Source organism: Colletotrichum siamense (genome assembly GCF_013390195.1).
Source record: "Colletotrichum siamense strain Cg363 chromosome Unknown KSG_Cg363_contig11, whole genome shotgun sequence".
Taxonomy (NCBI): Eukaryota; Fungi; Ascomycota; class Sordariomycetes; order Glomerellales; family Glomerellaceae; genus Colletotrichum; species Colletotrichum siamense.
In genome coordinates this window covers 719721-733766 of record NW_023501024.1, presented here as the reverse complement: position 1 = coordinate 733766, position 14046 = coordinate 719721, and the positions used below count along the sequence as shown (strand labels likewise).

Below are 14046 nucleotides of genomic sequence, written 5' to 3'. Positions count from 1 at the left end.
TTAAGTACCCATATAACCTTTTGCCCTGATCTCGGACTACCAGTCCGTTTCATCACAAGCTTTTCCGTGAGTAGCAAATTACCATTTTGGTCTTTCGTTTCGCTTCTTCTCTGCGTTCTGATCTATTAGAGTGCAGAGACCAACACTTATACTACTTTCACATGGCTCCATCTGAAAAACTTTCTCGTCTGGAGGGTTTGTACTAGACTATTTCGAATAGGGCGCTAATAAAGATGTAACTCGCAACGAGGAGTGCTTACCCTAAGTTCACTTTTTGCTCTTACTTAACTTAGATTAAGTTCTCTGCCCTTCTGCAAGGCACTGCCTAGCTCCGTATTATGGGTATATCTAGGTCTCTCCCATGCCCACCCCTGTTCATCTTCTCCTTCCTCGGCACGATAATCCTGTTGGGGCGATACACGACCACTCACCACAGTGGAGGATATGTTCGTTCTCATGGTGATGGATAGATCGGCAACAGAGGTTAATACAGAGGTCGAATCACGTAGCCTAAGGCGGCTTTCACTGTCGTCCTAGTACTATTCGTATACCTACTAAGCATAGGTATTCTCATTCATCGCAGACGCCTTGTAAGACGAAAGCCTAAGCTAAAGGTATAGGCGACGGCTATAAAAATTACTACAGACCCACTCCCTCCTCCTCCCCTCCTAGACCTTCTCTCTTCACGCAATATCCCAATGATCAATGGCAGATGGGTTATTGGGGCTTTGGTGGGTAACGCCTTTGAGTGGTTACCCAGCGCCTATTGAATTTGCCCCCTCCCCCAAGATAGAAAGCATATACGCATCCTACTCAATGACCATCATCCCCCCTCCCCTTTTATTCGCCTGTTAATTCAAAAGTCTATCGATCCTTGATAACACTCCCGCACTGCTCTGTCCAGATGGCTGTCCTGGCTGTTAAATGTAATACTAACAAAGTCGCCAGGCCGTTCAAAGGCAGATCGTAGTTCTTGGACTGTCTTGAGGAGGTCCTCTTGAGACCGTAGCTGTACATATGTGTTTCAGGGGCTGTTGCGGTTGCTTCTTGAGGTAGCCCAACCCACGTATTAACCAGACGAAGCCTGTATACATATAATCTTAATAGCGATAGTCTATAACTGGGTTGCTAACTAGGGTTGACTTTAGGCGTATCTCTCTCAACAATGGCGTGTTTCGGGTGAGGCTAATATCAGCAACGCACATCTACGTTAGTGGCTCGCATAGTAAGCCAGAAGCTGAAGGGCTGCTCTTTATGTAAACTAGCTACTTGCCGGGCGTGTTCAGGCCGAATAAGCAGCAGTAGTATTACCCAACGACGCTAGACGACGGAGACACCGGATGATGGAGATGCTGAATGGGAAGTGTAACGGAGACGCTGAATAGTAAGTGTAACGGAGACGCAATGCCATCATGACTGAGGAGACTAGGCAGCAGCTCATTGCGAAAAACTTGTCTTAGAGAGATTATAACCACTGAGGATCGATTACCGTTTATATAGTCAGCTATTTGTTCGGCGTATCCTGGCTGAATAAGGATATGTTCGCAGTCGCCGAGATCTAAACTTCACATTTTGTAAGGCAGGTATTTAGATAACACGATAGCTGCGAGATAAGAACCCAAGTCTGGGTGAGGGTTTCCTATGAGAAAACATAATCAGAGCTATTCTCAAAGCCAAGGCTAAGAATAAGTCCTTAGCAGCAGGAACGTCCAGGTACATAACAAACGACGCCGAATGACGCTGGACGACGCCGGGCGAGGGATGCCACTATACAGCCTGAGGCTCTAAACAAGGGGAATCGATTGTGCGTAGTACGGAGGGCTGAATATATACTGGATGACGCTGGGCAGCAGCAACTCTATAAAGCGCTCCGTGATGTTCAGCACTTGTACATCTGTCTGCATGAGTCCCTAGTGATGAATATATAAGGGAGTACTAACCTTGCTTCTCATAGCACAATCTCACCAGGACAAGCACCAATCCATAACCAATTTTCCGCGGGCTTTGAGATAATCCCAAAGCAGCCTAGAGGCGAATCATCGTTCAGGTCACCTATTACATAACTGAAATTGGTTTAAGTAGCTTACGGGTAGGTTTAAATGAGTAAGGTATCTGTTTGAAATAAATGTCAGACGATGCTGGACAACAGAGCTGCTGAATAGGCCTAGGGTCCTGATGTATTATTCTTAATCATTGGTGGTAGAGAGGGGTCTGAATAAACACCGGAAAAATGCTGGGTAATAGAGACGCTATAACACGCTATATGTAGAGGACATCATGACGCAACGGACTAGCTACTGTAGAGGTAGTCGAGATTTTACAGCTACGGTGTAAGCTATCTAAGCGATGCGCTGACTGCGTTTGTGGATAGCCGTAGGAATGTGGGCGATGCCAAGGTGTATTAATAGGTTTGGTAGGTGGTGGCTGCGGTGGTAGTATCTAAACCCGGGGTTAGGTGATATCCTAAAGCACAATAACCTGCAGCTGGCGGTGAGGTGAGATGACCGCCCAATAATGGGACATTCAAATGGGCCCCTGGAGCTCTGGTGTGAGCCCTAGTAGCGCCAAGGTCTGAATAAAGCCCGGGTGATGCTGGACGATGCTAGATCCAATGATAGATAGAGAGCAGCTGCTAAAACTTGGGATTATAGCAGCTAGCGGCTGCCATTTCGGATTTCAGTAACCTGGGTTTAGCATTATAGTCTCAGTTTCTCATATCTCCTCTACTCTCTGCTTATTCTAGTTAATCTCCACTGCAAAACCGACACACCATGCTACCTAGCGTAATCTTAACATACCCCCTATTATACCTCTCGCTCATTGCTTTGCATTCTTGTTAGGCTTGGCTACTCGCCCTGCGGCTTCCTGATCAGGCCCGGGGCTTCCTGCTTCATCTAGGTAATAATAGCGCCTCCCTCATCTTTCCTATTAACCTCTCCTCGCCTACCTACGAGCTTTGTTGAATCAACTGATCTTAGCTTAACTTAAGGCGAGTATACTTCCGGATCGACGGACGCTCTTTATCTGTTCTCTCTCCTTGCTCCTTCCTCTGGTCCTTTCCCTTTACGACGTCTCTCTCCTAACGCTCTATCAATACAACAGCCGTTTTGAATTCAGGCCTGTTCTACAACCCTGACGACTGATTTCCCTCTGCGCAACACCACGTCAGCTTTTACAAATTTATCTCTTTTCTCCAGATCTCGAGATTCTCTCGTATCTGAGAGCATCCTCTGCAGAGGACTATACTCTCGTTCGACCCCTACTATCGCCTCTTAGCCTTCCCGCCTTCCGCGTCTTTGAGCACCACCTGCTTGAGTTTAGAGTTCACACTACCTCTACTGCTTTCCCTCGCCCACCTTGTTCCGCGCTGCACGGCCATCCTCACTCATTCCGCCAGTAGGTTCGTCAATATTCCCTATTTCTACTCTGGCGTCAGCAGCTCTTTCCCCCTCTAACTAAACCTATGCTGCAGACGACTTTTCCTTCCCAATTACCAGCCAGCCCTGGCAAAAAAGACTCATCAAACCTCGGATCACAGCTGCTGCGCCATCCGTTATATTCTTGCATATTTCAAGCTTAATCCGACAAGATGAAGGACCCGGTCGAGCCTCGGAACGTCGAACCTACAGAGCTCGTCGATGCTCCCGACCATATCGTCTACGCAGAGGGGACTAGTGAGCCCCTTAATTTCAGTAACCTCACTATCATTCCTATCAACAAACCACGAGAAGAGATCTTCTTTTTCAAGAGGATGGAAGGAAGTAACGCCAGGTTCGACGCAATGGTTCAGGTGGGCGGTGGGGAACTGCGCCCAGATGCTGAGGAAGCTGGTCTGAAGAGTGCTATCTGGGAAGTTATCGACGGCGTGTACCTGTACCGTCGGGCGGGACTTTCCTTCAAGGTCCTCCAGTCCGTGGGGTCTGCGGAGTACACATCTCCGGAGAGGTCCTTCCACAGAGTCAAGCACATTTTCAGCCTGAAGACGTGCGCTTTACTCGCCAATCGAGATGTTTACGGCGGACTGCAGGTGCTGAAGCTAGCGCTCTCTGGTGATACCTTCGACCTGGCCCGGCCCAAGGATCACGGCCTCGTCGTCCATCACCCCAGATGGATCAAACGTGTGAAGCATATTGCGGATCTCCTGGGCCTGGAGATGGGCTCGCCTTACAGCGGCCACAGCATGATGCCTACCGAAGACGACGTTGCAGACTGGGCTGCGGGTCATGCGGAGAAGAAGTTAGCAGCATATACCATCTACGCCATGCTCAAGTTGTACGTGTTCGGCGATCGCATAATCACGCACGTCAGTATAGCAGATTTGCAGCAGCTCAAGAGCTGTCTCCGGAAGGACGGTCTAGCGCCTCGGTTTGAGATCCACCTCAGCCACAAGCTGTGTGGGGTGCTGCATGAGTCTGGAAAGTGTGTCCCTTTTGTCCAACGGCTGGGATACCTAACTGGTATCGACTTCGCTATATATCATTGGGAAAACGGTGTGATTCTCGATGGAATAGTGCCCGCGCGGACGGGAAAAAAGGAGACGACCAGAGAGGCTTGCGCAGACGGCGGGAGGGAAGACACGGACATAGACGACTATAATTCCGAAGTTGACGATCTCGAGCTCACGCTCGCGGAGAAGTACCCAGACGACTGGGGTGCTATTTTGCGCAGCGGCCTAGACGATGTAGGACCCCAAGGAGCACATCTACCCGGGCACCCGGCGTTCGTGTGAGAGGTGGCCGAGCCTAGCCTGTCTTCTTCGTGACGAGGCTGACTCTCGGCCCCACTCACTCCTTTCTACCTTACATACGCCCAGGGAGGCCATCCGCAAGTCCAGGGATCATAAGGTACCCGCGAGTCTGCTGATGCTGGGAGAGAGGGTTTCTACGCCGCAACAGACAAATCAATTATTACAGGTTGTCTTACGACCCTAGCTTGGTCAGGTTGATAGATCAGCTTCTGAACCTCGCTCGTATGATTGAGGGCTTCATTCATAGGATGCTTGGATTTAGAGACCACATACAGCTGCTTTCCTTACTTCAGGGGTGCGCATCCGTCTTGGGCTACGAATCAGGACTTCATATGTAGCGCCTCTCGTGTTGAAAGGCTAGGTAATTAGGCATGAGGGAAGCTGGGAAGAGCAGCTACTGCTGAGATTGATGAAACTGGCATTTAATCACCATTAGAGGGCAACTCCAGCATTATCAATCTAGTATTAAGCCATGTTTCTCTATCAACTCATAGGGTCCCACTTTATTCATACGTATTGATCACATTCTCTAGTAATCTCTGACTATGATTACCTTGGACACTAAATTAAGCCTATATCGTAGAGACACCCTCACCGCTAACCCTAACAACTACAATTACAAGACGTAACGTAAGGTCGAAATCCGCTTTACAGAGTACCAAAGCACCCTCCCGGGCCTCCCTAAGGGGGCCGCGCTCAAACGGTTGCTAACCCTGAATCTATCATTACTAGAATGCAAGTTAAAGGTCATCTATCGTATCGAATAGCTCTGAATGATATAGGTACTTCGCTACGTCCGAATAGAATAGTATACATACACCACCTAGCTGTATAAATATACTATAGATGTCATCAGTATCCATTGGAGTCGTCTCTTTGCTGTAATACAAGCGGTTCAAAGGGTGCATTCGCGTTGGATAACAGGTAGCCACAGCGAAACAGACGTCGGAGGTCGGAGGTTGGAGGTCGGCCATGATAGGTCTGTAGACTGTTGTCCCCCTTCTTTCCCTATTTTCTTCTTCTTCTTTTTAGGTCCAAAGCACGAGATACGGCCCTACATCGCGCATTATACGACCACCAAGGGATCGCAATCCCATGTACTAGGTAAAAGTATATGTCCTTCCCAATTACTGTTAGGGAAGGTAGGCGAAATAAAATCAACTATCTCTTGTAACGTCTAGATATACTTGACGGACTTGCTTTGTTGTTGAGGCAGGTAAGGTACTCTGCTAGGGATATGCTATGGGCAACGCTGAAGATGGAGCGACGCCAATCAACCTGCTGCTGCTCAAAAGGCCCTTACACTAAGGATAACGAGTGGAACGCGAATCATAACGTCAACAAAACATACATAGGTCTCAAATCGTGCAGCCCTATAACCCGTAATCGTTTTGTTTATTCAAACAGCTTTAGGCCAGGAACTACTAATACATAAGTTGCTGCGACTCCCTGTGAACACCTACGCATGACCCCTGTTCAAGAAACCGAGGCCTGTCCCAGCCGATCTAAGCACCTAACTGGGATTGTGCATAGGGTGTCCACGCTCCCTGTAGTTAGGCGATATCACAATTGGTAGCGTCTAAACTAGTAGGTTTCTAGGCTTCTCAACTGGTTTCTATAGCCTTCTCCCTCTCCCCGATTGCGTGGCTGCATAGGTACTATATGGAGGGATGGTAGAGATACTTTAGCAACCGCGTAAGAGGCTGTAGTTTCAACCGCCAACGTGCGCGGCCTGTTATGTTGCCTCCCAGGCCTGCCTCTACTTGGGACTCTCCCACTCACCTTACGCTTTTCCTGGCGGATGCTTTCGTGACAAAGCCCCGCCTGGTGGTGTTAGTGGGGGCGTCTGGCGATAGCTCGACCGGGTTGTTGATGGAGTCCCCTGGCTGTTTCTGGGGTGTTTTGCTGCCCGTGCTTTGCCTGGCAACCGAGCGCGTGCGATGCCTAGGGGGGGACTGTCTGGTGATGATGGTGGCGGGTGTGTCCTGCTGCGGCTCGGCCGAGTTACTGACGTGTTCCGCTTGCTGTTCTAGCTGTCGTCGAGCCTCCTGAGATCTCCATCTAGGTGTTGCGCCGCCTGTGCTTTTCCTGGCGACCGGGCGTATGTGACGACGCGGAGGGGGGGACTGTCTGGTGATGATGGCGGCGGGTGTGTCCTGCTGCGGCTCGGCCGAGTTACTGATGTGTTCCGCTTGCTGTTCTAGCTGTCGTCGAGCCTCCTGAGATCTCCATCTAGGTGTTGCGCCGCCTGTGCTTTTCCTGGCGACCTGGCGCGTGCGACGACGTGGAGGGGGGGACTGTCTGGTGATGATGGCGGGTACGCCCTGCGATGGCTTGCGTCGGGCGTTGTCACGGGGGGGTTGTGGGCAGTCTGACGGCGCTGCTGCCGCTGCAGAGCTGTTGGTGCCAAGCGCGAGGAAGCTGTCCATAATGCCTATAACCTGCTGCCGGGCGGACTGCATTGCTGCGACGTCTTGGTGGTTGACGAGCTTGAGCACGCTGGCGCAGAACTCCCGGGCGAGAGTGGACACGGTGGTCTGGCGCTTAGTACTCCCGGTTGCGCTGGTCGTAGTCCAAGACGGGCGGATCTGAGCACCATCCCTGTCGGTCGTCTGTCGGACCAGCTTTAGCAGGCGTGCCCATGCCACGTGGTTGAATCGCTGCCCGTACGAGCAACCGTCGTCGTCCCCATCCCCCCCCTCGGCTGTCGCGTCGCCGTCCAGGAGCGGCAGCAGATTCGGCGCCCGGAACTCGGCGAGGTTGTCCCGCACAAAGTCTAGTACGCGTCTCTGGAGCTTGACAGCCGCAAGCGCCGGGAACACGGCGGAGGCCCAGCCCTCGCGCAACGCCAGTGCATCCAGCGCCTTTGACAGATGCTCCCGCAGCAGCGGCTTGTCCTCGAAGGCGAGGCTGGCGTCTGCGACAGCTACAGCATGCTCTGGACTGATCCAGCTGATGACGTGACGCAGCACGCAGACGGCCGTCTTCATCTCCGTCACTTCGCAGTGCAGGATACGCCTCAGGTCGGGGAATGCGAGCGATTGCGAATCCCTGATGGTGTTGTGGATGAGGCTGTAGGCTTCGTCGTCTAGCGTCGCAAGGAAACCGTCCACCCGCGCGCGCGGGGCGCGGGTCGGTTGTTCTCCCTCGGGCGTAAAGAATACATTAGTGACGTTGGGGGCGGCGTCATGGCCCGACAGCTTATCCCAGTCGGCTCGCGTGATGTGGTTTCGCTCGTCCACAGGCAGGTCGGCAAGGGTGCTGAGGACCTCTTCGAGGGCGTCGGCCCAGTACTCGTCGATGCCGAGGCTAGCAATCCACTCAAAGTAGGATATGTCAAAGGTATCTAGGCCTAACCTTGTGCAGCACCACCGAGTAAGGATTGGCCGCCACCTGTGGTTGTTCCACAACGTAACAAGCCTCCTTGTTGGCAAATACATCTCACTGCTGGAGTGGACTTTCTTGACATAGGTCTCATCGACGATAGCGGACCCCCCATCCTGCTGCTCGTTGCTCTGCCGTTGCAGGGAGGTAAACAAGTCAAGCATTAGCCAGGTCTCCCCATGGCTGTTGGGCAGGCTTGGGTCCCGCCTGTTAACGCGTAGCTCGACGTTCAGGTCGTATGGTAGACGGTCTTTAGGTGTGTGCATGTCGCCCGTCAGCCTCTCTCGATGATCCGTCTTTATGGGTTTGGGTTTAGGTTGGGTGACCGGGGGGGGACAATGAGGCTTCCTGCCTGTCCTACCTTTATCGTAGAGCTCGCACGTCCACCATGGCTGGGGACCTGCTGCACCCATCTCCTTAATGTACTCGCGAAGTGCCTGGATCCGGTGCTGGCCGGCCATGACCTCGGCTTTGCCCCCGTTGACCTCTGCCCAGCGTAGGAAGGACATCTTGGGATAGGTGTCGCCTTCGTCATCATCCTCCTCCTCCTTCATATCCTCATCCTGCTCATCCTCCTCAACGTTACCAAATGCTTGCTGCATGCGACTCACTTCATCGGCGCTGCAGAGGACGATGATGCGTTTCTCAGGCGCCCGCCGTTCTAGCCTGCTGCTCCTGAACATGTGCAGTAGCTCCTGGACGTGGGCTGTGTTGATGGAGCGGTTCCTGCCAACGCTCCAGGTCGTGTCAAGCACAGCAATAGGCATCTTTGCAACGGCGAGGAGGTAGGGTCGCGCCCGCTCGCGCGCGGACGAGCTATCTTGGTAGGCGATGCGGCGCTGGTACTCCCTCCTGGCCCGCACGCGCCTCCCGGCCGCTGGTGGTGCCGCTGCGTCCATGTCGTGATTGTCGTCGCTCCCATCCCACTGCCTCTTCTGCTGCGTGCCACGCAGTCCAGTCATTGCGATAACGCGTAGTCTGCAACTGCCGCTGTGTACTTCTCGCTTAGTCCTTGTGTGTACTACTCCTGTGGTCGACGTTGAGTAGGTGAGGGGGCAGGGTAATTAGGCCTGGGGCTAGCTGAGCGGTTGTGATGCGGGGAATGATGGTGATGAAACTTGAAAGAAGAAGTGTTTGTTTGCCTACCAGCAGGTGAAGGGGGGATTGCCCGTAGCAATCTAAAAAGGGAGCGTGCGTAAGTGCCTCCGTACCTTACCTTACCTGAAAATTGATTAACATGAGGTGATCCAATTGAAATTAGGCCTAGTTTGTGGTGGATGCTATGACTGGATCTGATTGGTCTGAGGCTAATTCAGCTGCACTGCTGCGGCAGTTCTCTCTGGAGACGATATGTGATTGGTGCGTGGCAGTGGAGATGGGGACACCTAGCCTATCTGTCATCTAGGTACCTTACCTTAGCAGCCTGGGATGCCACCAGCATAACACACTACCAATAGAATCAATAAAACATAACGTCTTCCTTAATTGTCTCGAGAACGTAAGTCTATACGCCTTAATTAACCCCTAGAGACGTAGAGTAAAAAGGACCCTAACCTTTAACTAACCCTAATCGGCCTGAAAACGTATGTCTGCTCTTTACCTAAAGAAGTACACTGCGGATATCAGTCTGCTTATACGGCCTTCGCTTATAATCTTTATAGCTAGTATGATGAAAGCATGAATTTTCTCCCAGGTCGGCGTGTACGCAATGGGTATGGGTGTGGGTGGTGTAGGCCCCCGCCCTGCTAGGGGCTTGGTTGCTGTTGAGAAGGTGAAGGAGAAGGGCCACGTCTTTGTAGTTACGTAGTATTTCTTCTCTATAGGTAGCTCTGATCCAGGGCATCCTAAATTTCGGGGAGGGTCTTTTTGTTTTGTTTTGTTTTGTTTTGTTTTCTCAATCCCTCAGCGTTTATAGTTATAGTCTTGAATAAGCCTTATGGCCTGTTTGAATTAGGAGTATAGGGTGTCGCAAAGATTCAACAGGTGTACATGACTACCGTATTTTTTGTGAGAAGGTAGCGTAGAGTAAGGTAGCCTGAATTCAAGTGCTGCGAATCGCCTTAAGCTAAGGTACATACGGAGTAGATTAGTGTAGCGCAGGGCTGTATAACGCTGGGACTGGGCTTGAAGCTCAGGCGACGCGACGTGGGTAAGAACGGGGGGCACGCCCTCTTAAGGGAAGCCTTGATATCCTGTCTGAAGACCAGTGTATATAAACGTTAGTGTAGACTGGGGCTGTGGCGATATGCTTGATGGTGGCGAGTTCTAGTCCCTGTGAGAAAAGCAGTGGTGGAAAGGGGGGCTGCAAGCTGGTCGGATGCCCGCACTTCAAGGTATGTGGCTACGAAATATTATGTCTTTAATAGGAAGGTACTCCGACCTGAATTCTAGAAGGACGAGCTTCTTAATAGAGGTTATATCCTCCTCGCCAGAGAGAGGAAATAGGTGTGCTGGTCTGCTGCGCGTACCATAGAAGACAGACGAGTCTTTCTTGCGTACCTACTATCCAGGAGGCACCTGGGCGGGGAGCTTTGTAGGCAGCTTGCTATGCGCCAGCTGCCCTTTGCTAGGCAGGTGTACAACAGGGTTATCTCTGTGCTGTGATAGCTTCCGCTATTAAATCGTTGGATTATTATAGTGTGTTATGCCTTTACGCGGCAACTATGCTACCTGATTAGGTATGCCCTATATCTGGGCCTATTTTGAAATACAGGTTCTGCTTGTGACGGGGGAGATTATGGGAGTGTATGGGAAATGACCTTGATAGAGCGATGCACAGCTCGTTAATATTGTTATTCATACGCCTTGAGATCGACCGGCTGAGGAGATTTGGCCAGGTTCGGGTTACAAATTGTAGTACGCAGGCTTCTAGGAGTCGATAGTATGCGGACGATCTAGGCTCACAGTTCAGCTGGTCTCTGTTAATCAAGCCTAACGTGAAGGTATACGTATCGCTTGCTCACGTAGTACACACCGTCTCAAACCTCCCTCATCCGTCTTCCCTTATAAACGATGTTTCGGGGTTTGCCGCCTGGAGGCGTACGTTTTGGACTGCTGGATCTCCCTTCCCTTACTTGGCTATTTATAGTAGGAGCCTGGATAGGAAAAGAATATAGCTTTTTCGGGGGTCTATCTAATATAACCATATTAGTCTGATTATTTGGGCTTACTGTGGGAAGATATCCGACCTTACCTACCGGCTGGGGCTTCTCATACGTCTGGTGTAAAAGGATGGATAATAAGTGATGGAACCTTGAGCTTAGGCTCTTAAGATAGGAGGATAATTAACGCTTGAAGTTCTGGTGGTATAACAAGCAGCTAGCTTCAAAATCAAATAGATAGTATCAGAGCTATACGACATAGAATGTTAATAGGAAGTAGATTCATTCTACCGTTTTCATTATTTTTCCTTCTTTCCTTTTTTTTTTTCCTTTTCCTTTTTTTTCTCTTCTCTTTTTTTTGTTTTTTCCTTTTTTCTTTTTCTTTTTTTTTTTTGGTATTTTTGGTATCGGACTAGTAGTGACGTAACTGGAGCGCCCAGCACCGAGGGTTGAGAGGACGGTGGGGAATCCAAATAGATTGCCACTATTAAGCATCAATAGATGTTTAGTCAGCCTTGAGTATGCTCATAGAGGTATAGTATCCTACAGCAGCCTAGCTTGGTAATACTGAGTTGTGGTGCAAGGGTCTGTAGGCAGGCTGGTTTGTTCAACCTGGGTATGCAACCGCCGCGGAGGTGTGGCTAACAAGAATGGCAACGCTAACACAGACGCAAACAAAAACATACACGCAAACAAAAACACAAACGCAAGCAAATCACCAACAAAAACACCAGCAAAAACACCAACAGACACACCGAAAGAAGTCCCCCCCTCAAAAAAGAAAAAAAGAAAAAAAAGAAAAACACCGGCAGCAAAGGCAACAGCAAAGGCAACAGCAAAAGCGACAGCAACAGCGACAGCAAAAGCAACAGCAAATGCAGTACACACATCACTACCCACAAAACGAAGGCTACCATGATTCCCAACCATCTATCTTCATCTTACCGCCAGTATAAGCATGATACAACGGTTGTGTTTAATTGGCTTCTCCAGACTGCGAGGGACCAGGAGTGGCTGGTGGGGAGGCAGGAGCTACCACTTCTAGTAACAGACTACGTCTACATTGCTGAGGAATGTGTCGCAGCCGGTATCCAGATGCCTGAAGTGGAGAGGAGGCTACTCAGCTACTCGCTAAGTACGCGCCGGAAGTGCTCGCAGTGGTTCCAGTCGCAGGCGAACACCAACTCCGAGTGGAAGACGTCGGATATCAAACATGCCTACTTTACTGACCAAATCGAACGGATCCTGGCTTGTTTCCCAACAGCAGCCTCGGATATGCTAGAACGCCCAACCGAGGGTCCGGCATGGTCTACCAAACTTGGATACAACGCTCGTGGACAAAGCCTGGGTCTTGACAGCAACGATAGCGACGACGATGACGACAGCGATGATGACAACAACTTCAGGGATAGCGATGATAGCTGCAACAGCATTGACAAGTCTGACTCCACCAGTGACTCAGGCTTGACGCTGCCCGGAGACGACATGGTCGACAGAACGGACGATGAGGATATGGCGATGATGCCAATCGAGGATAACGGCGTTGTGGAGATCTTCTGCCTTCTCAATGATGCGAAGCGTCTGCGGGACTACCTGCGAGGCGTGTGGGCTCGGTATGAGGCGCGTGCCACGGACGCCATCACGGCAAGCGTTGTGACGCAGGCGGCCTTTACAGCGTTTGCGAAGATTGAGACGGACTTCGCTAGGCGCTTCTCCCACCTCCAGTTCATCGGCCTCCAGATTGGGGCCATCTATGTGGACGCAGCCCTCGGGGAGACTTCCTACTACACGTGCAAGGTTCCGCGGGACATGCCGCATCACGAGGGGAAGCCCACGTTAATCGATCCGGAGGGCTCCATGGGATGGTTCCAGAAGGACCTGGCATTACGCATGGAGGCTTCAGGGTGGGAGCCTACACAAGAGATGGAGGAGTGGACGTTTCGCCCAACGTCCGTTATGTTGGAGAAGATGGCTGAGCTTACCAGGGCTGGGGTGGGCATCGACGACGAGGCCGAGCAGCGGCGGTTCCTCACGCCGAAGTACGAGGATTGCCTTCAGGACTTGCGTCGGCTCCGCCGGCTTCATGCGGCAGGGCCCTCAGGCAAGGGGGACTGCTTTCCGGCCCTCGATCTGCTCGCGCGTGCGTTCTGCGGCCGGGAGATTATACCCGGTGGTATACGGCTTTCGCTCGCCTTCATGTGTCGTGTTTTCCTCGATATTCCAGAAGGTCTGATGGTTCCTGTCGATGAGAGGCGGGCGGCGGAGGGTCATATCACAAAACATAAAAAGTATGAGGGTTTCTACGACTTACACCTTCCGGCGCGCTGGCCTAAGGACATGGCGAGGGACGTTAGCCCTAGAACGTACGGGCTTAATCTCGTGTGGACGCTTCACCAAGTGGCCCAGCTTCGCGGCCAGTGTTGTAGTCTCGACTGGCGCCTAATCGACCAGGCACACCTCTACAATGCTCTGAGGGTGACCTACCCAAAGACCCCAGCATGGCCGGACATGGACGTGGTGATCAGGTTACAGAAGAATGCCATTTTCGCCGGCGAACCACCAAGGACCAGCAGCGCTTGCAGGATGCGACACTGCGTTGCCCGGGGGTGGAAGCTTAGCGACCTGGCAAAGTCCCACCCAGATAAGGTACCATTGGGGAACGCCGACGGCCCACGGACGGCCTTAGCTGCGAGCGTCAGGGGTCCTAAGATGAGGCCAAGGGCTGAGATGGACGCCGAATGGCTGCGTGACCGCAACACTTCAGGGCGGCGACGCGAGCTCGTGCTCGCGCCTTTCCTGACAGGCCTGTTGCGT

The 14046-nt window shown here is 51.6% G+C and overlaps 2 protein-coding genes across 2 annotated transcripts; one reads left to right on the top strand and one right to left on the bottom strand.

The window, feature by feature from the left end:
- Positions 1–3589: 3589 nt before the first annotated feature.
- Positions 3590–4729, top strand: CGCS363_v015038 (uncharacterized protein; the record flags this gene model as incomplete). Its single annotated transcript, XM_036646887.1, has 1 exon — positions 3590–4729. One exon carries the CDS (start codon positions 3590–3592, stop codon positions 4727–4729), a length of 1140 nt encoding a protein of 379 aa, XP_036487895.1.
- A 1796-nt stretch (positions 4730–6525) lies between these two features.
- On the bottom strand, positions 6526–9093 carry CGCS363_v015037 (uncharacterized protein; the record flags this gene model as incomplete). The annotated part of the gene is made up of 2 exons (XM_036646886.1): positions 6526–8381; positions 8493–9093. The coding sequence occupies 2 exons, from the start codon at positions 9091–9093 to the stop codon at positions 6526–6528; spliced, it is 2457 nt and encodes an 818-aa protein (XP_036487897.1).
- Between the last annotated feature and the right edge of the window lie 4953 nt (positions 9094–14046).